At 41.6% G+C, this 22,600-nt stretch overlaps 1 protein-coding gene across 1 annotated transcript; it reads left to right on the top strand.

Moving 5' to 3' along the window:
- Nucleotides 1–308: 308 nt before the first annotated feature.
- Nucleotides 309–6,514, top strand: LOC135296314 (nuclear receptor subfamily 0 group B member 2-like). Its single transcript, XM_064412522.1, has 2 exons — nt 309–966; nt 5,414–6,514. Exons 1-2 carry the CDS (start codon nt 360–362, stop codon nt 5,665–5,667), a joined length of 861 nt encoding a protein of 286 aa, XP_064268592.1. The 5' UTR covers nt 309–359; the 3' UTR covers nt 5,668–6,514.
- The last annotated feature ends 16,086 nt before the right edge of the window (nt 6,515–22,600 follow it).

The raw sequence follows: 22,600 nt of genomic DNA on the forward strand, positions 1-22,600 counted from the left end.
CTGTGTTTGAAATGATCATTTGTGAAATGCAAGAGAGAACACTGTTGTGAATTCCAACAGCTGACCTTCTCTGAAGTTTCTCTCAAATCTCACAGAAACATGAGGTAATTCTGAAACACAGGCTTTCCATCCCCAGGACTGGTCCATGCCACCCACTCCCCTGGGGCTACAGCACCCAGGGACACCAGCAGCCTGCAGCCACGCCCTGTTTGAAACACCCTGGTGCAAGTAAAGTTCAAGGTAACCTTATGGATCAGGGTCATATTACTTTTCAACACCTGCCCAGGTCTATATAACCGCACAATGCCTCCTTGTGTGGCACAAAGGCCCTCCCCTGCTGCTGACGCACAGCTCCAGACATGCTGTTTCCTGCCACAGGGAACTCTGCCTCCATGGCCACCAAGATCCCAGCTGAGAAATTTGGGAAATGTCAGTGTGAGACACACCATTCTGAAAGCATCCTGTACCAGATCCTTAACAAGGAGCGTGGAAGTGAGACCAGGTGGCACCAGCAGCATTGCAGTGCCCATTGCTCTGCAAGAAGCAAAGGCTGCCCCTGTTTGGACAGGAGAAGGGTTGTCCTGAGAACACCAGAAGCCACATGCAGAAGAGCTTCTGAAGTGCTGTTGAAGACTTCAGCTTTTATTAGAAACTTACCTTCTTTTTATCACATGCCTTGGGAGGATCAGTTTGTCCTCATACAACAGAACTGGGCCCCTCTTTTTGTCCTGGGCATGGCACAAGAAGGAGTGGATTTTGAGCTGAGAGAGATTCCAGCTACCAGTTTATTGAAAAAAATCCTCCTCAATCAGTCTTCAACAGCTGTGAATGAAGTGGGCAGCTCATCAGCAGGAGCATCTTTCACAGAAGTTCAGAAGATGAAGAATTTATTGTGGAAATTCTGGGACCTGGACATAAGTGCAAAAGAATATGCCTATCTTAAAGGAATTATTCTTTTTAATTCTGGTAAGTCCTCCCAGAAATTACACAAATTATTATTTGCCTAGAAAGATATTTTACATTTTTTATTTATGTATAGAACATGTTTTGTTTTACTCATTTCTAAGAATATAGTTAAAAGTTCTAAAAAAACCTGTATTCCATGATTTAACCGTTTTTCTGCCTGATGTGGTTTATTTTGGTTCCTTGGATATGTGCAGTACGTCACCCACTGTAAGTCAAAACAATCTCTATCTGACAAATTTTAAGTCATAAAGAATTGTGCAACTTCAAATTGACTTCCAGTTCAAAGGTAATGCAGCAGCCTCACCCTCACGTCACAGCAAGGGAGAGAGGGTACATGGGCACATGATGTGAACTTTAGAAGTATTTTAGCAAAGGCTTCTTCAGTAACAAAAACATTGGAGAAAATAACCACCTGATTTTCATCAGTGAGGCAAAAGGATGCTGTGTTGAGGTTACACAGCTTTTATGTATTTATATCCTTTACTTATATAATTTAGTATCTCTGCTTTCAAAGCCTGGGACAGCAAACTAAGACTTCTGATTGCATCCTTTCACTTGTGATGCCAAGTTCAGCTCCTTAGGAAGGAAGGTTGCCTCAGTCAGCACCATGGAGTGCATGAGTCATTAAAAGCTGAGCTCTAAGTCCACTAAAGTAAATGGAAAGATTTATTGACTCCAGCCTGCTCTGGCTCAGATGCCCAGCTCCTTCCGCAGCAATCGCTGCTGCTGGCTGCACTGTCAGCAGTGTGCTGTACTTGGGACTGCACCAGAAGGATACTTGAATGCTTCAATTCCATTAAATTTCTCGTGGTGGATGGTTTATAGGCTGCTCAAAGGCTGTGTGACTTATATATTTGTTTCCAATGGGATTCAAATTTTGATTCTTGAGGTGAAATGTCATCCAGATGCTTGGTATTGCCTTGAGTGTCTATGCCACAGCATCAAACCAGAAGAGTTTGTTTCAGTGCAAGCTTTTTTCACAATAAAATCAGGCTAAAAGAAACCACTGTTTATATCCAGGGGGTCGATAAGAGGCCTCATCTGCAGCAGCTTACACAGTTTAACTAGCTGGCATTTTTATTGTCTCTGTGGGTAAAATGCAATTTTCACTTAAGGAGAAGTAGTAGCAGGGTTATGTTCTGGATTTGTGCCTCCTAAAGGCCTGCTGCTTCCCCGGGGTGCTGTATGAGAGAGCCAGCAGCCCTCAATGCTGTCAGCAGACACATTCCAGAGTTTCAGGAATGACACTCAGCTCTTAGTTGGGATGACCCTGTTCCCTGGAATATTCCTCCATGAGCTGCAGAAGGCAACCTGGAGAATATTAGTTAAGCTTAGATTCAGCTAAGCCTCTATTTGAAACAGTCACCATCTAAGTTTGGGCTGAAACAGGTACTCAGGGCTTATACACAGCCCAAACCACCCTTTGCTGCAAACAAATCTGTACAGCTGTTGTTCACAACTACTACTTTTAATAGTTTTTCAACACTTTCCACCAAACTCAGAAAATGTTTTCTACATATTTGCAACACATTTTCAAACTTTTCAAGTTTTGGCTTGATGTTTGGCAAAATGCTACTATTTTTACAGGCCTCAGTTCTAAAAGGCTTTCAGGAAGTCACCAGCAGTGACAATGGTTAACTGACTCCCTTTTGGATTACAGAGTACCTCATTAACACCCTTAATGTTTTACTTCTGTTGGGATCACCAAAACTGACTGAAGCAATGGGGAAGGGCCAGGACCAGAGCAGTCCAGAGCTGGGTCATGAGTGGAGTTCAACAGGACATCCAGGCATGCAGCTATAGCAGCCATCACTTGGATAAGAAGCATGACAACTATGCAAAGCTTTGCTTGTACCGAGTGAACAACAACCCTTTGCTTGTACCCTGAGTGAACAATGTCTTGTGACACAGACATTGTGCTTACTATCGTTACAAAAGTCCCTTTGGCAAGAGGGTGGCAGGCAGCACAATGGAGTGTAGGTCCTCCTATAAGAATCATAGAATGCTTTGCGTTGGAAGGGACCCTAAAGATCATCTAATCCAACCCCTCTTCTATTGGAAAGGACACCTTCCACTAGACCAGGTTCCTCCAAGCCCCATCCAGCCTGGCCTTCTGGCCAGCCCCTGGGCCTGTGGCATTCACAACATCTCTGGGCAAGCTGTTCCAACACCTCACCACTCTGACAGTTAAGGATTTCTGCCTACGCATCTGACCTAGGCCTACCTACCTTCTTTCTGTTCAAGGTCATTTCCCCTTCTCCTGTCATTATAGCCCCCTGTAAAAAGTCTCTGTCCAGCTTTCTTGTAAAGCCCCTTTAGGTACTGGAAGGTCTTTCCAAAGCCTTTTCTTCTCCAGGCTGAACAACCCCAGCTCTGTCAGCCTGTGTCCATATGGGAGGTGCTCCAGCCCTCTGATCCTCTTCAGGGCCCACCTCTGGAGTAATTCCAGCAGGTCCATGTCCTTCTTATGCTGAGCGCCCCAGAGCTGGAAATAACAACAGAATCTGTGCAGCGCCTCTGTGTGGGAGGCTCTGGCTGGGTTACTGATTGACCACATCTGGGCTAGCAAGAACCTGCAAAGAAGAAATTGTGCACCAGCCCCTGAGGGGAAACTGGCACCTTGCATCAACAGAATCCAGACTCTCCAGAACATATTGGCATCCCCAAGCTGCCCAGGGGAGCTTTGGCTGGGTGACTTTGGAGCTGTCTCAGTGTTTGTGGGTGAAGGGTCCAGCTGCAAGGCTTTCCCTACTTGGACCCAGGCAGTAAGTCAAAGGAAGGAGCAGGTAGGACTGTTCAGCCACACAGGAACAGCACAGAGTGAGGTGAAAACACTTTTGTGTTTTTGTCAGTTGTCTGAAGAGCAATTGGGACTGAACAGTGAAGAGATGGGAGCAGTGAAAAAAAGTGCTGTTATTATATCAGTGCCATACATATACATATTTATGTACACATATGTATTCAAAAATTCCATCAAGGCTGTGACAGGGCTTCTGTTAAAAAAAGGATACTCTTAAGAGGTTCACAGTTCAGCTGGAAACATGTGTTTGACTGAATGTTATTACAACATATCTCAGAACAAGAAGTGTCTCATAATATGTAAATTAAAGCCAGTGTTTGGTTACACAGAAAAGAAGACCAAATGGGAAAATTAAGTATATTTGAAGAGATATAAACTATTGCAACTTCATCCTGAATCCACAAAATCCCGACAATTTCCTTTCCATGAAAAATCTAACATTTGGAATCATCCTCACAGCTTGCAGCTGCTGGTAATCCTGGGGGAGATGATGACTTTTGCAAACACTTAATTTCTGGCTAGCCTGGTTGCAGGTTTGGCTGTGGCTTCTTCTCCTCTGGCAGTGATGTCTAGGAAGAAGAGAGTTGCTGAAGGCTGACAACAGTCAGCCAGTTACAGACTGCAGGAAACCCAGCCAGGTTGGTTTTGCCCTGGTACAGGGCACTAGGCAAGAATGCTCAACTTCCCACACTGAAATGAATGATCCTGTGTGAAACACACCTGGTGCGAGCTATTCAGATCCTGTTCCAGAAAGATATGGGGTCAGTCACTGTAAAAGTTGCCAAACATTGTGTTCTACCCTCTGTCCAGACTGCAACAATTCCAGGAGGGAAAAGACATCCTTAGAGAGTGAGGACAGGAGGCAACAGGTTGCTGAGAGCTACATGGCAAGGCAATCCCTCCAGAGGCAAAGGATGAACACAGGGTGTCCTTAGCACTGAGTTCAGGCACCCACAAACACCTTCAGTGAGCCAGCATGTCATATGCTGTGGGAGGTATGTGACTGAGGCTCAAGACCTTGACTCCATAGGGCAAAGGCCTCTCCTTCTTCAGGCACTCCTCATGCTGAGGCACTCCTCTTGCTCTTTTTAGACTGTAATTGAAAATACCTAGATAGTATGGTGAACCACAGTGCCCCAGTTTGCAAGCAGAGGCTTACAGACTGTTAGTCTAGTAAGCAGAGGCAACAATAGGATGGAGATGGGGCTGGGTGTACTGGAAACATACATCTTCAAGCTGTGAGCCACCATCTCCCTCTCCTGGTGTTACCTAGGTAGGGTAGATTAGAGCTGGAATATTTCCACCAGCCCAGACTACTATTTCAGCATCATTTGGTGGGTAGATGGTAGACGACACTACAAAACTTCTTCTGTACTGAGTCAAAATTACCTGCTGTTACCATTTCAAAGCTGGATTTTAATGTAATGGGTTAGATTCCAATGTGATTACAATGCTGCCAAATGCTCATTTAAATTATTGAGCTACACATACCTTCTTTTTCCAAAAAACATGTTTAGGAAGTGTTTATTTTTTTTCTCTATGGAGAAAGTAGTGCTATGAGCCAGAAATCCAGACACCCATCATTACAAAAGGCACAGAACAGAAATGTTTACTCAGGATTTGTTATTTTCTGTTTTGTTTTGACAGAATGTTGTGTCCTGAAATGTCTCCCTTATGTACAATCACTGCAGCAGGAAGCTCAGAAAGCCCTGATGGAGTTTATCTCAACAATGTTCCATGGAAGCCTCAGCAGGTTTTCTTCGATTCTTCAGCTAATCACATCTCTTCAAGACATTGATGCAGATGCTACTGAAGAGCTCTTCTTCAGGCCCATCCTAGGAGAGGCCACCCTAAATGCAATACTTCTAGAAACCCTATATATCAATCCAGACTGGCTTTGAAAGCAAATGACATCTAAGCAATAAAAAATTTCATTTTGAAGAGATGAGAGAATATTATGAGCTAAATAAACATGTTTCAAGCAAATCATTGATGCATATTTGTAAGCCATATATGCTTCAACGATGAAGTAATTTTTTAACATTTTAGAATTAAAAACAGAGAAAATGAAGCATTTCATGATACTCTGTGCTTAAAAAAACCCTTAGTCTAAGTATTTAAAGATTGTCTAGGAACACCAGCATACTTTCCAGTTGTGCTTGGTTCAACTGTATTATTTCTAGTGAGCATTTTTCCAGCTCTTTATACTTTATGCTTTTGGCTTTAAGGAACAGGGGCAATGGTAAATTTTATTCAGTTGAAGATAGATACATAAAAGCCTGGTCAATAGTAAAATCAGTATAAATCCTTCCTTTTCTTTTTCAGTCTCTGACCCCAATCCTTTTTCTTTTCCACTGTGAACTCTAGTCCTTGGCTGTAATTGCTGGATGGAGCTCCCCCTTACTAACTGCTTCTTGTAGGTTCTTTTCTAAGTCTTGCAGTAAACTGTGGGCATTAAATCCCTCTCCCATTATTTACAAAGTCCTTCCTTAACTAAGGAACTAAACAACATGAATCAAAAAAATTGTTGACTGGACAAAAGTTGTTGTTCAGGATTGTTTACAGAATGGGAATAACAAAGGCTGAAAGTTACTGTGTCATGCCATAAGAGACAGAACTAATGTAGCCCACTTTCCTACACATTTAAGCCCTTTTCCCTTTAGCCCTGCCTGCACCATTCTATAATTACCCTCACTTCCTTCCAAATAGATGTCAGATGGTCCTAGGACAGCAAAAATGCTAATATATGGTTTCCTACAGATGTGTGCAATCTGTTCCTCCATTTCTCACTGCAAGAGTTCTGTGTTTCCACCTCCAAATGCACTATGGCATGCCCCAAAAATGTCTCTGTCTCCTACCCGTCTGGTTGGAGAAGAGGCAGCATGTGTTGGGGTGGGTGCCAAACGATGTGTGTGCTGACTGCCCATCTGTCAGGATGAAAAAAACATTCAGCTTATACTTCAGCTGCAACGGGGAAGTAATTTATGTCCATTTCCTATCCCACTCCTTTCGCAATGGTTTCCATGAAACTTAAGGGAATTAATTTCTGAGTTTTTTCAATAGTGGATCCAGCCTAGTTTTGCTTGGCAAGAGGGCTCATATTGACCAAATGGGGGCTGACAGACACGTAGACAGACAGCACAAGAGTATGACAGCTTAGAATTCCTTAGATTGTCAAGCTAAAGTCAAAGGAAAGAGAACTTGTAAATATATATATATATAGATATGTAAAAATGCATATCAACAGAGATGGATGTTGAAAGGACTTCTAGAAGTCAAAAAACTAAGGATAAAAAGAAGTTTGAATAATAATAAGAGCTTAGTACCTATCAGTTTTGACAAAAGAACACACATTTTTCTCCCACTTTGTTAATCGAGGAGTAAATTGCAAAAATCGAGGGGAAGAAGTAAACCCCAAACAAGACAAACCAACTAAGCCTCTGGGTAGTAGTGATCACAGAAGTAACAATCTCTATGGTAAACACAACTCACCTTCTTATGTTCTTAAGCTAACTAAACTTTACAGAACTGTGGATTTTTGGACTGATATTTTTCATGGGAAACCCTCAGAGTCAAAGTTTTCAATAGCTTTTCTTTCGTTAAAATGGTTCAACAGTACTGCCACAGATCTGCTGCAGTGCAGGGTAACAGGATATTCCATGGTGAGTTGTTTGTGATGCTGAATGAAAACATTAGTTCCAGACATTTGCTTTTTTTCTTCTCAAGATTTAAGCAAGCAGAATAGATCCAAAACTGGCATTTGTAAAATTGGGTATCGGCAACATCATTTGGTAGCAGACATAAAAGCTCAAACACCTCCCAAGTCCTATAAGCTTCTACCTCTACTACAGATGCTCCACTTTTACCCAGACAGTGCAGCACAGGCTGGGCTGGAAGGAGCAGGGCTCAGCTGGCCTCGCACATGCAGCAGCTTCTGCAATGGAAAAGGCAAGATGGGCTATGCTCTCATCTCAATGCTCCCACTGCCACGTAGAGAGGGGAAGGAATACCCTCAGTTCAGTGGGAAGAGTGAGGAATTTTAGAAAGAGGTAAAATGTATAATGAAAAACAGTCATGGGGGCTTTTGGAAAGGAGCAAAAAGGCTGAACAAAACAAAATAAAAAAGGGGAAGCGAGGGACAGAAGCAGCTTATTAATAGAGTTCATTTCTATGTAGAATCCAGCTTACCTTCATATGTCAAAGGCCTGCTTAATGACTCACCAACAACCTGAACCCAGGACATGGTTCATGGTTCTGTAGCCTGAATTTCAGGCTAATGAGAGCACACCAGACAGTCTGCTCACAGCTTTATTATAAAAAATCTGTTCAAGGTCTTTGGCTTTATCTACATATACAACAGCTTCAAATCATCTCTCCTTGAATTGGAGGGCACGATGCCAACAAGTTCCATGGCTTGGCTCACCTGGAAGACAATGCTGTACGTGCTGATGTTTCTTTTAGCCTGGTAACCATGTCTGAAAAAAGTGCCTAGTGCTCCACAGGGAAGATTGTGGTCAACGTCTTGGATTTTCAAGATGACTTCAACTTCCACCATGAAGGCAAGTACTAGACTTCAAATGGAGCTTTCACAAGATCTGATATGCATGGATCTCACCTCACTGTGCTTGAATACAAGATTCTTCAGAAGATCAACAGATGTTATCTTGGTATCCTGTTCAAAGGGGCTGAGGTACCACTTGTCTTGCTGAGGACAGAGTAAGAACCTGTATTTACTGTATTTAAATGTCACATGAAGCTGGAGGCTGTGCAGGTACAAGAAACTCTCAGGAACAGGAGAGGTGAGGGATTGTGAGCAGAGGTCAGGAGCAAAACCCTGGAAAGCCAGGAGCTCTCTCTGGAAAGTGGAAAGGCACAGCACCAGACAGCCTTTAGAAGTTGATGGAAATAATGCATTGGAATGAACAATCAGAGACAGAAATGAACAGAAGGCAAGAGGATGACAACAGAAAATCTCTACTCCAAGGAAAAAAAAAATTGAGAGAGAGAGAGACAGGGAGAGAGAAGCAACAAAGAAAGGTTTGTCACCACTTCATTTAGCTTCTGGGATTGGAAACAGAAGCGTTGTTTCTCCAGCTGTGAAATCCACCAATGAAGCATGTGTATCCATCCCCCTCTAGCGCCCAGGAGACGGCAGTATTGCCATCCCCTGGAGTGTGAGCTTAGCTGCTGGAAGCGCACCCGAAAAAGCACCTACTGCTGCTGCTGGCCAGGCAGAGCTTGCACTCAGGGACACCTCTCCTCTCCCATCCTGACTTGTTCAAAATAATGTATGGCAATATTTTTAAGTTGTTAGAAGAAATCTACATTTTCAAAATCAAGAATGAAAAAGTAAATTCAAATTGCTTGTGAAACCTTATTCCAGCCTCCTTCTGAATATGATCATAAACTCTTTTTATGACCTGATTACAAACTCCTGTGGTTTTCCCTCAGGACTCCCTGCCTTACCTGGGGCAAAGAATAGCCTGTAAGTGCTGTGGGAATTTGTTAGGACTGTGCAGTGGAGGAGGCTGCTGTCAGCTAAGGCTCAGCTGCTTCGGTTGCAGCACCATCATTGCAGAACCTGAACTAAAATGGATCTGCGGTGCCAGAAACAATACTCTTACAGTGAAATTGGTTGAATGACACCTTATGGAGTGTGGGTGAGCCACGTAAATTGAAGTGGCATTATTCCAGAGTGCTATTGTCCCAGAAAAAGGCTGCTACTAACAGTGTTAACTGGAGTAAAAGGTTATAGTTTTTCACAGTGGCAAATAGAAGACCTGGGAAAGGGTAGTTTGTAGAAGTCAGACACTCTCACAGTTGCAATCCAGGTCACAACAGGCCATGTCTCATGCTTCCAGAATGATGTATAGTGCTGTAAGCTGTGAAAAATCAGTCTGTGCACACCTGAAATGCAGGAAGTTTTCATCAACTCTAATCTAGGTGTTTTCATTCCTCCTTTGTAAAAAGAAGTGGTAGTAATAATGCATTCACATCTTTGAAGATTTTAATCAGTGTTTGTAAAGAGGTAACAAATACCATACTTGAGAACACGAGGGAATTCCACTGAAAATTAATCAGTTCAGTGTTCTACGCTAAACTGAGCAGCACACAGTAAAGTAATGGAGAAGCCTACACACTGCAGGGAAAGGATAAATAGAGAAGATATTGAAGATCAAGCTTTGTAAGCACCAAGTAAGGCAGTGGTCTAGCAGTAAAAGTGACATGACATTTCCAGTGGTGGGATCCATCTTGCAAGAGAGTCACTTGCACTCTCTCTAGAGCACGGGGACGGAGATGCTCTGAGGGAGATATGCTTCCCTTCCTCAGACGCCTGCCTTAGTTTTGGATGAATCACACCATGAAGTGCTTTACTTCTGCCTGTTGGTACAGCTAAGGAGCCCACCTGACCATTTGAGATTCATTGCCTAACTTTCACACAGTAAAAATGAGATTAATCCTACCTCTATGGCATATACAGAAGCGGTCTGATCTGGTTTGCCACTGCAATATTAACTTTAATGTCTTCTAATTAATGTCAGAAGCATGCTTGGATTTGCAGTCCTGACCATTACACAGTAGGTTTTGGACTTAGGCTTTCAGCTAAACATGTATTTCTAATAACAAAAACCTGATATAGGCTTGGAAACAAAGATAATTCTGTGATTTTATTCACCTGCCTATACATGACTAAGAAGGCACACATTGGACATCACATGTATAAATCTATGTCCTATCTATGCTATCTATATTAATATTGCTATGGAGTTCTTTTTGTTTGGCTGGGTTTTTTGTTTTTTCCTGTGGATTGCCTTTCTTACCTCTTTTGCAGAAACAAAGGCATTTAATTCAAAACCTAAAATTTCACTTTTGCTAGAAAGCATGTGCAAGTCATAATCTCAGACATAATTTTATTTGCAGACAGGGCATGGGTATGTGAAATGTGCAGTTCTTCACTTCATATTAATAGAGGCACACAAGGAAATATATGCTCCTTTTCCATCACAGGTCTGCTGATAAAAGCAGCCTGGCTAACGGGAAAAAATGGAGTAAAGTTTCTACAATAAATGCATAGTCTAAAAAAGCAACAATTCCTGTAATGACAAAAAAGGGTCTCATTTAAGCCAGTGTTACTATTTGTGAATAAATCCTCAGTCTTTCCCAGTAGGCTAGGAGAGAGGAGGGTGAGTCAGTAGTTTGGTTTTGCTTGGGCTTGTTATCAGCTGTTGTCCTTATGAGATTGTGATTTTGAAAGTACAAGTTGTCATTCTTCCTGTGTTCTCTCTCTCTTTCTCTGCCTGGGGGGGTAGCAGAAATGTTGCAAGATGAAGCACTCCACATCTCACCTAAGATAAGAGCATCTTTATCTAAGGAAGACATGGCCACAGCTATCTGCAAGTAATCTCACGAGCCAAGAACGCAAAGCTTCAAGCAGCGTGGGAATGGTCCCATTCCAGTCACAGCGGAAACAGTGCAACCCACGCACACTCATAACCACAGATTTACTAGGAGGGAAAAATGGAAATCTAGTGGGAAAAATAAAGATCTTGTTTGTGCAGGTGACCACACAGTGAAGGGTCCAAAATTCTTTCTTTACTAGGATCTTATTAGTAATGAAAAGTAATCTGCCACACACCTGTAACAGAAAAATGTTTGCTTCCAAATATTCAAATATCTGTTATTGCCTTGGAACATAATTTGATGCAGTAGATGGCTGTGGCCACTGCAGCGTGAGCAGGGGGTTACACGTCTGTTGAGGAGCAATGCAACTCCTGGGAGCAAGATACAAAGTATGACAATAGATGAGGAAGGGATACTCTAACCTGGAGGAACGGAGCACCATCTCCACTGTGCAGCATTGTCTAGGAACTCAACACAACTGGAAAGGCAACCAAAGATGTAAGAGCATGATGTGATTCCTGGTGACATGGTACACGCTGGTGGTGTATCAGACTAGTCTGCTACAAAACACCACACTGTCATACAGAAGCGACCACAGACATGTTACATGTGGCTCCGGACCATGCTGCTGTGGCACCCTGGACTGGCAGGGTTGTTCCTATGCTTCTTCTGGGATCTTGAGTCCCCTCAGTCCTGCCACATCACCCTGTACAGTCCCTGCATCCCTAATCTCCGTAGTTTTCACACTCCTCTAAGGCACTGAACATGTGAGCTCTGCACAGCCTTCTGAGGGTGTATGGATAGGTGTGGACTCGCTCGCCCACACTCCAAGTTAGGCGAAAGCAAGCCAGTTCAGATCTGAAAGTCATGTATTTGCACAGATTTAACAACTTGGGTACAGCCCTGGGCCACTCCAGCTACACAGATTCCAGAAGTGGGTGGCATCCAGTTGGCTTGGAAAGTGAGTGAGGCAAATGTGTGTCTGTCTGCACCTGTCCTGGTCAATACATATGAGTCAACAGCATCATTATTAGGAAAATAAGATTAGGGCAGGGACGAGGAAGGTCCACCTACAACATCCAATCCGGTCTCACTCATCGTGGATATCAACTGTGTGTATGATTGCATCCCCAAACTCATCAAGCTCCACCTGAAGATAATCTAGGATGTGTTTGCATACCCTGTTCCTAATAGAACAGTACATAATGGGACAGAGCCTCCTGATCCAATGGTTAGGAACTTTCTAGTTCCAGAACTTTTAATTCTAGAAATAATTCTAATTCTAGTTCTAGATTACTAACATTTTAGTATATGCATCCTCTTTCTACTACCAGTATCAATTCAAATTGCTTTTCTCACTCAAGGTGTTGGATAGCCAAGAAGTTTGCAGACAACAGTGGTGTCCCCTATCCATCTGCCTCTGGCAGTTCCATCTGTCATCCCTACTCTCTTAGTTTGCAACTTCTGGTCCACATCTCACTCTCTTGTTTTTGACTGACGAGCTAACATTCTTCTCACTTGACCTCCCTGATGAAACTCATTGATACAGAGGTGAATCTCAGATTTGCTTCCATCTGTTCTCTCCTTCACCTGGAGGTCGTTTTGTTTCCTGTTCTATGTCAGTATCACATAAGGCTTCATTGCTCTGAGACTCCACCTCTTAGCTATCTCAAACATATCTCCCTCTCCTCTGTTGCAACTGTCTTCCCTAATTTTCTGTTTTGCCATTCCATCATCTGCCTGATTTTTCATATCCCTTTCCATTATTGCAATTTAATTTTTCAATTCTTTCTTCTCTATCAGTTAGTATTTTTTATTTTGTTTTAATTTTGCAACTGCATCCTTCTTCCTCTCTTACCCTTCAGGTAAGTTTCCTAGAGCCCAGCCTTAAAGAAAGGATGAAAATTCTCAGATCTCCTCCTACAAATTGCTACACAAGCCACCCTTGCTGTTGTTTGTTTTGGGTAGGTAGAGCATTGCTTGCAGAGTAATTTTTCCTTTGGTCTTGCCTGTAACAATCTTTCACAAGAAGCTGAATGCGTGCAGTCGTAGGCAGTAGCTTTGACAATACATATGAAACCACCAGTAGGTCTTGTACCACCTCCTGGCATGTTTGAAGGAAAACAACCCTAGGCATTCTTCTACTGCAATGTAAATCGTTCCAGTATCTTCAGACCTGAGCAAAACCACTCCTGTTTTCTACTCATCCTACTTCTTGCTATCACCTTTTCGGCACACTAAGGAAAGTGTCCTAGGAAAGCCTACTTATTTCTTTCCACTAATCTCCTTTCTGGGTGATGTGGGAAGCCTATCAGGAAGACAGAGAAAGATGTTAGATAGCTTAAGTGTTCACACAGTCATCATATGCCTAGAAAATACACTTTGTTCTGCTGACCTCCAGAATATTTTGACTTCTCTAGCTAACTTGCTTCTACTGTGCTGCCTGAGATCCCTCTTTCAAAGGAAACTGTTTTCATTCAATAATCTGAGTTAGTTTGGACTGATGGTTTTGTATTTTGAAATATGTTTTAGTTTACTGAGGTCTCTTCAAAAGAAAGGACAGGAAAGTACAAATCTAGAGTTTATTATACGGGCAATTTAACAAAAACAAAACCAAACTCTTTGGTGCTTTCTGTAAAAAGGAGATCATACAGAACACCAATAGTTTGGGGTTTTTTGAGGGGGGATAAGGGGGTTGAGGCAGATGATTTTTCAAGTTCTGTTTTTTATTATATCCACCTCAGAAAGTAGATGGAAGATGCAGTTCTGCAAAGGAGGCTGAAATTTTTCCTCTTGGACACAGATTAGAAGAAATCAAAAAGGTGGTTGTACCCACTCTTGCAAACAACTGTAAATTCTAAGTAGAATCCAGGGAGACTGCTTGTTTAGGTCCTTACACTCTCAAAATATGACAATATCTCGGAACATATTTATCCTCTTCAGCAGACTTTCACATCTGATTGTATAGCAGTGAAAGGACCAAAGGTACAAAAAGAAATATTCAGGATTTTGGCTCAGCTGAGTAAGCAACCCTTGACATTTCTGATAAAACTGTAAAGAACAACATAATTAAAACAGGCTGATAACATATAAATAATGTTTCCTCGCTGCAGGCATATGGTAACCCACATTGGAATTATGCAGACTGGAAAGACCTTCCCTTTGTGGAGATCCAAATACTTGGTACTGCTTATCTGTGGTTTTAAAAACATAAAGCACAGTAAGTGATCACCTTGATGGTTATGATTGTTCCTCCCTTTCCCACAAAGATAACTAAACTACCACTGCCCCAGACTGAAGCCCAGCATTAACCTATGTCCTGTCAGGCTCTGTGTTAGTGAAAGCCCAGCAGCAGCACCAGGATGTGCAAACACAGATCAGTTCATTCCTAATCCACCCCAGAGCTCACAGTGTGCTGCAGACTCCAGGGCCAAACTGCAATGTGCACACAGCTTGCATTGCATATTGCACTGCCTGGCACCCAGCTGTTCCCAGCAGCCTGTCCTTTGGAGAGCTTGAGCAGCCCCACTGAACACAATTCCCTCTGAGAAACACACTGGCTTAGTGACTTAGTGACTAGAGGGACATCAGTCTCTCAAAGACAAAAATTTTTGATTCTTGAACTCACAATGCACCAGAAAAAACATGGCTTCTTTGATTTCACACAGGGTCCAAGCTCAATCTCTTAACACACTGCAGCTCCTCTCCCATGGTCTCCAGGGCTATGCATCTTTCCTGGGAGGTCTGTGATCTACACAGTTAGAAGATAGAAACAGGGTAGGGTGATCTATAGATTGACTGCTAGCTGATCCATTGGGAGTACCAATACTGCTGTCAGATGCTAAGGCTGATAGAATGTTGAATTAGATTCAATCCTGCTTGGCAGCTTTCTGAAATCAGTAGCTATTATTTGTGAGGGAAAGAAATTGCTGTTGAACATGACCCACCTTTTAATGCTGACAGTTATGGCGGCCATGGGACTGTGATGTGCACAGGCATTGAGTATTTATATTTGGAAGGAATCTGATTTTCTGTAATCCAAGTTAATACAATCTGTTGCTTAAATCATCTTGTGGGATCATTATTATTATTGGGTTTGGCATTTTTAACTATTGAAGATTCCTGTTTGAGATAGAGAGTTTCCCACAAGATTGCCTATGTCTGAACTGTGTGGAAACAACTACTAAAACTCAGAGACTGAGGCCAAAAATATTGAATTCTAACTCAAGAAGACATGTGGACTTCACAAATAGTGAGGTTATAGCTTGTGTAATTACTAAAAGTGTTCTCGGGCAATACTGGCCTGAACAGGAGGAAAAGATGGACTCCTTGCTTCCAGAGGCAATTGCCTGACACAAAAGAGACACACTGTTAAGAGTTCTCTGAGCTGCTACCATTTATTTTTCTGTGAATAATGGATTTCTGTCTCTTGACTGTCACTGCCGCATTAAAACTGCATTGAGTTGAATTTCTCTGCATATCAGACTAATCAATAACAGATCAACAAAGTATCTCTCTTGTGCTTCTCTTCCTTTCAGGTGTTAGCTCATCAAATGGGAATGGCAAACTGCAGCTGTATAGTATTTTCTGGAATTGTTATTTATTTGGCACTGGATTATCACATAAACAAATGGAAAAATATGCTTTGGGTCTTTCCAGTTAAGCATGTGTGACAATATCTGTGGCACAGTTCCTACCAATAGCACTTGATGAGTTTGAGGGAACAAGAATAAATCTTTTAGGGGATACTCTTGCAAGGGATTTAATTCCACATCTCTGGGAAATGCTGAGCATAGATTTCCTTATCTCCTACAGAGTCACTAGTAGTGCAATTAACTTCCCATACATCAATCATTGAGTGAGTTATCGAGCAGACAAGTCTTGCCCTGTGATTCCTGCCACCTACCCTCTCACCAGTGACATCCACTGCAACTCTAAAATCAGCAGCCAGCTAGATTTAGAGACATAAAAGTTGCTAGCAGTATAAATTCCCTATCTTTTTACTTGCAACCTCTGTTGTCAGCCTGGGTGTCTAAGCCTTGTCAGTTCAATCCTTTTGTGCCTATGCTATGGAAAAGGTCCCTATTTATAGCTGGACCCAGACAAAAGCATAACCTTTACAACCAAGGCTCTCAAAAAATAATGAACTTTCTTGCCTTCCACCAGTGCTTACCGAATTAGACTGGCCTAGGGGTTTCTTCCAGCAGAAGATTTAGCCTGACCAGAAACAGAGATTAGAAATACACAACAGTGCTGATGTTTAATTTTTAAAGGAACTCCCAGTGGAATGAGTTTGCCTTGTTGTTTTTTTTCTGTGGTTTTTTTTTTTTTTTTTTTTTTTTTTTTTTTTTTTTTTTGTATTTCACAAAAGGATTGCACAAAAATGAAATCTGAAGCAGTTTTGATGAAAGCAGTGAGCCCTGTTGGTAAGTCATTTAATAAGCTAAACAAAGCTCTTGACAGTTCACAGTAGGAAATCTGATTCAAAAAGGGTGGAGAGAGTGATCTGATAGATCTGTATTTCAACATATGTATTTCATCAAGTAAATCTTTACTGTTTCCTGCCACCTAATGGTATACGTTAAAAATTACAAACCAGTAAGACAATTCTCAATTTATACTATTTCTAATAGATATTGATATATTTAATACACTCTATATTAAAATTAAAAATCGCACCTAGATTTTTTTTTTTGCTGGGATGAAGAGAATTGATTGGGTAAAGGAAAAGAGAAGTAATAATAAATACCACAATAAATACCACAGCTACTTTATTTAAAGACAGCTGCAAGTGGGTGACTGCAGTGGTGGAGAATGCAGTGCCACACTGAAAGCAGCATTAGAATCTGAATGTGAACCAATACCTGAAATCTAGTCTAGGAAAAACCACCTAGAACATTCTATAACTGCACAGATGGTCAAACTAAAAGGAAGAGATACATAGAAGCAAAAAATCTCTTGCAGTTTGGAATAAATTTAGGCAAACTGACAGCTGAGTATGGCGTTTGGCTCTTATAAAATTAGTAGCACAGGTATCCCTAAAGTATGGTCTGATTATGGGTAGCTTTGATTATTCACACTCTGAATACAGTTCTCTTCAATCTTTTCCTGCTTGACAGCAATGAAACATGGGTCTGGATACTGCACTGACTTATGCAATACTGCTTCTCTGGCTAGTGATACTAGTTCAACAAATGGCTGGGTGATGCACAAAAGTTGATGTCTCCACATGTAAAAGTTTGGCATATTTTACAATTATATGGCTGCAGTAGGACTTGTTCACTGGCTGGTAGCGTACACATTTGGTATGTTTAATGTCAGAAATTACTATTAACATTCTGGGGAGAGATTTGTTACTTTTGTAACTGATCACAGCTCCCACTCCGATAGCACCTGAAGGCCGGACTGTGGCAAGGTGAACATTGCCTCAAACACTTATTTAAACCTCTTGAATGTGTTGCTTGGTACATGGTTATCTCTAGAGCAGAGCCAGCCAGCAGCAGACAGAAAACTGTGGACACCTGTTGGGAACTCATGGGATCCAAATGTGACTTCTTTAAATCACACGACCATTACTTAAAGCCATCTTTGTATATTTGTTTTTGAACACTACTTATAATGTCAGCTATATGTGTATATATATATATATATATGTATAAACATATATACATACACACAAATACATTCCATGTACCTGAAGAATCCATCATTCCACATCTTTCTTAATCTGATTAAGATTTATGATTTGAAGAGTGGAAGTGATGAGAATCCAGTATGTTCTCAGGTAAATTGTTCCTACATTTAGCTCTCTCAAGGATAAAAATGTGATCCCTATTCCTCACACAAATTGGATTTAATTATGACTTTTGTGGCATTAGAATTGTGAACAGTTGAGTATTAGAAATCATTTCCCTGTACAGGCGTTTCTAGATTAAGTTACTAGAAAATAGAGTTAAATATGCTCTGCAGTTTCAAGGCAATTAAAACTGATTGAATTAAAGAGAGTGGGATCCTCATCCTGTAATTATGAAATACTGAAATGTCATATAAAGAAAGCTGAATAATGTCTCTATGGAGAGACACTGCAGTTTCTAGCCTTGATTCACTTAATGTTATTAATTTCTCATATAGTTTTAAATAGGACTGTCTTCAAATTAAGAGTGCAGTATTTAAAAATCTAAAAGCAATTGGTGATGAAACCTGCAGTTACTATTCCAGACTGAGTGGGAAGCACTGTCTTACTACAGAGATTGTCATATGGCAGAAGTAACTGGGTGATTTCTGACCTTACATGAAAATGAGTGCAAAACTATGCCATTAAAGATTATTTTCATATTTTTTTCCCTGCTCTCTGCCAGACTACAACTTGTCTGGTTCCAGATAGGTTGCCCTGACCTGCTTTTTATCAAAGTGTAAAATAATAATTTCTCTGCTAAACTGCAAAAGGATTTCTGGCGTTTATGCTACCTAAGATGAAACCATTTATTTCTAATTCCTGTTGATCAAAACCATTAGTGCTCTGGTCTTGTTCAGTTTGTCTTACTCATTCTTAGGGGTAAGACAACCCTTCTGTTCCCACATTTAATCTGTACAGGACTGACAATAAAACCAGTCAGGCCAAATGGTACAACTTTTCTTTTTCATGTATCCAAGAAAGAAATGACTCTCCCTAATCAACAAAACCCCCCATTTGTCTGAGGGAGGAGGGATGGGAGAAAACAGCTCGAAAGTATCAGCACAGAAAAAGGACAAAGCAGACAATAATTAGGGTAGAAGGAAGACAGAAGACAGCAAACAAAGCATGAAAACAGCTGTAACACCACGACCTTGTATTAGCATGACAAGAGCGCTTAATAGCAGCTCCTACAAGAGGGGGTGAAACAGCTAATCAGCTGTTGAGGTGGAAACATGCAACAGAATTCCTTCCACAAACCACAGAGCAGGGAGGAAAACTTACAGCAACACTACAATGTCAGACAGAAGTGACAAGAAAACAACTGTGCTCGAAGGAATGCAACAGAAATCGCCTGGATGCTTCATCATCTACAAAAATGTAATTTAAAGTAACACCTACTAGGAAATGTGACAAGTTTAAGGTCCAGTTGCAAGCTATGTAAAAATTTTGAGAGATTTTGAAATAGAATAGTAGACTTGGAGCCATATGTTTATGTCCAAAACCAATACTGCAGTTTGCTCACAGTGAGATCCATGTAAATCAGAGGCAACAACATGGACTTCAAAGGAGTTACATCTGAATGATGCTGCCGTAAATATGGGCATAATCTGGTCTGGGTCAGTAGGGTCTGCAACCATCATCAGATCCTTATTAACTGCTTTGCATGATTATTCACAAATTATAGTAATCCCTGCCAGAGTTTTTTAATGGTTGTCAACAATACTAAGGAGTGCAAAATGACTAATACACACAGATGGGGAATGAAGTTGATTATCAGCTCTTAATGTCTGCTGTACAGATTTAACAGAAGTGGCCCTAAGTGACTGAACAACTTCCAAAAGAGAAAAATGTCTTCAAAATGTAATTGAAGTTGCTGGAATATCACAACATATACCAGCAGCAACATGGATATAATTATTACCCCATCAGAGCTGGAAAGAGATAAATGCGGGGACTAAACACCACTAAAATATTGCTCAGCCAATGTACATTTGGACAAACCTCTTTGACTGCCTTTTTTTTTTTTTTTAATTACCAGTGCAAATATCCAAGGCTGTGTGGACAAGCCATCTTTTGTACTCAAAAGACAACAACAATTTAGGTGTTAGTATCTCCAGATACTTTTTTCTCTTTCACGTAGGTCTGACTTGCAGATGAACTTCTTACTGAAGATATTTCTTCTTTCCACCCTTCCATCATAAATGCTATAACTTCCTCTGTAAGATACTGGGCCACACGACCATTCTTTTCCTTTTCAAGTTCTGTGTATCACCAGGTATAGGAGACAAGAGTCACAGCATGGTATCTACTATCTGTACATAAGCAGAATATATCTTACAGTTTATAGTATGAGTTTAGCAATTCACAGTAACTGACACATTAGTAATAGATGACAGACTCACATGTAAAGTAATTCCTTTCTATACTATTGCTCTCCATCTTTAAGTATTGCAGATCTTGCCACAATGATGTGAAATATAGCTAAATTCCTCCTATTCAGACACATTGCTTTCTGAGACAAAAATATTTGAATAGTAAACTTGGATATTTTTAATATCTTACACAATTAACAATACATATTACATGATTATATATATCACGTGATGGCTATGATGTTTTCCAGGTCCTAAACTTTTTCAAACATCTATGCATTGCCTTCAGTTGAAATTGGAAACAACCTCAACATTTGACATTTATAGTCCTTGTTCATTGCAAAGATGGCTTTTCTATTGTTTGCTAAAATTCTCAAGCCCTTTAGAAACTTAAATAGTGCCTTTTCCTCCTGGAGTATACTGGGATATGTTCAAACTTGTTTGATCCCATGATCAATCACTGAAAACTTGAGTACTTTTTCAGCAGTATCTAAGGATAAAGGGCATGTTAAAGAGCAAGTGGATGGTCTCCCCAGTTAGGAGGAGGATTAAGCCTTTTATTTTGCACAAATCTTAATGATTAAGAAATTGTAAATCAACATGAAAAAAAATTTTTTCGCAAAATACATAATGAAACAATAGTCTTCAATGAAATGGAACTGTGATCATTACAAGGATATTCAGTAATGGCTTGGAACTCAGATAGAAAAAAAAATCTAATCATAACAGTTATACATATTTTATGTTAGACATGAAATCTAACATTCCAGTGTTTAAACCAGGTCCTGTTCGTAGAGGGTTACATACGACCCCTCTCATTTGAAAGAGGTGATGCCATTTAGATATAATTATAATTTCTAGCCTTTTTCTTTGAGGCACAATATTGAGTTAGAGTTCTTGGAGCAAAGTAAAAATGCTAGCAAGAATGGCTGGTCTAACAGATAATATCAAAACAGACAGAGAAGAACAACTCAGAGCTTGTCACATGCATTGGAGGCTGCATGAAAGGGCTTGAGAAGAGGCATGCACGGGGACAAGATGTGAAGCACTGACAAAGGGAAAGTCAAAAAAGATTGACCTGGGGACAACTAAAAGGCAGCAAGGATGGGTGTACAGAGGAAGAAATGGAGGCTGCAAAAGTAGACCAAGTAGGTCAAGGAGATTCACCTGGATGATGGATGGAATGTGAGGTCGTCACACTTGGATGAGGAGAACATTAGAAATAACGTTTTTATAAAATCTAACAAAGAAAACATGTGCATATAAAAAAATCATAATTTCAATAAAACAATGTAACAAGAGTCTGAGCAAGAGTGTTTGGAAGAAAGGACCTTGGAAAAAATTAATTTAAAATAAGACTGAGAGGCAGGCTGGATGGGCATTTGAGAGGGATTTTGAGAGACAGAGTAGAACAGGTAATATCTGCAGGTCTATGAATTCTTTTTACCCTTCTGGGGCAGTTGCTGGGGTAGAATTTGAGGATTTCAGATATTTGTGAAGGAAGCCTAGAAGAAAGATGGAGAGTTTTATAAGAACATGTAGTGACAGGACAAAGGGGAATGGATTCAGACTGGAACTGTATAGGTTTAGAATGGATATTAGGTAAATAATTCTCTACTGCAAGAATGGTGAAGCATTGGAACAGGTGGCCCACAGACGCTGTGGATGCCCCATCCCTGGAAGTGTTCAAGGCCAGGTCGGATGGGCTCTGAGAGCATCCTTGCCTAGTGAAAGGTGTCCCTGCCGCTGGCAAGACTGTTGGAACCAGATCATCTCTAAGGTCCCTTCCAACCCAAACCAGTCTACGATTTGTCAGTTCTGGGGTGGTTCCACCCTGAAGTGGTGGAAAAGAGAAGAATTTAAGGGGAGAGGTGAAGTCTTTGGTTTCAGCCACGAATGGGACAGCACCGAGGTGAGGCCTCCTGTGGCCATGGCTATGGCTGCGGCCATGGCTGTGCCTATGCCTATAGCTGTGCCTGTGACTATGACTGCGGCCATGGCTGTGCCTGCGCCTAGGGCTGTGGCCTTGCCTATGACTGCGGCCATGCCTGTCCCTCTGGCCATGGCTTGCGGCTCTCCCTGTCCCCGTAGCTGTGAGGGCGCACGGGAGCAGCGCGCTCCCGCCCTCAGGGCGCTCTCTCGGCTGCCGCGTGCCGCGCGCCTACCCGAGCCCGAACCCGGGCCCGAACCCGGGCCCGAACCCGGGCCCGAACCCGAGCCCGAACTCGCGCCCCCCGGCCACGCCCCCCGCACGCTCGCAGCAAACCACGCTCCCTCCCACTCCTCCACCCACCGCGGAGCCTCCGCTGATTGGTCATTGTCCCGGCAGCGCTGGCCAATGGGAGGCCGGTGCGGGACCCCGCCTCTTTAGAACGCGCTGCCGGC

Source organism: Passer domesticus, chromosome 3 (assembly GCF_036417665.1).
Source record: "Passer domesticus isolate bPasDom1 chromosome 3, bPasDom1.hap1, whole genome shotgun sequence".
Taxonomy (NCBI): Eukaryota; Metazoa; Chordata; class Aves; order Passeriformes; family Passeridae; genus Passer; species Passer domesticus.

What these genes read in the sequence shown, in the direction of transcription:
- LOC135296314 (XM_064412522.1), top strand. Translation starts at nt 360, where the DNA reads ATGCTGTTTCCTGCCACAGGGAACTCTGCCTCCATGGCCACCAAGATC. An exon ending in AATTATTCTTTTTAATTCTG is followed by an intron (nt 967 to 5,413) that starts GTAAGTCCTCCC and finishes TTGTTTTGACAG; the next exon opens with AATGTTGTGTCCTGAAATGT.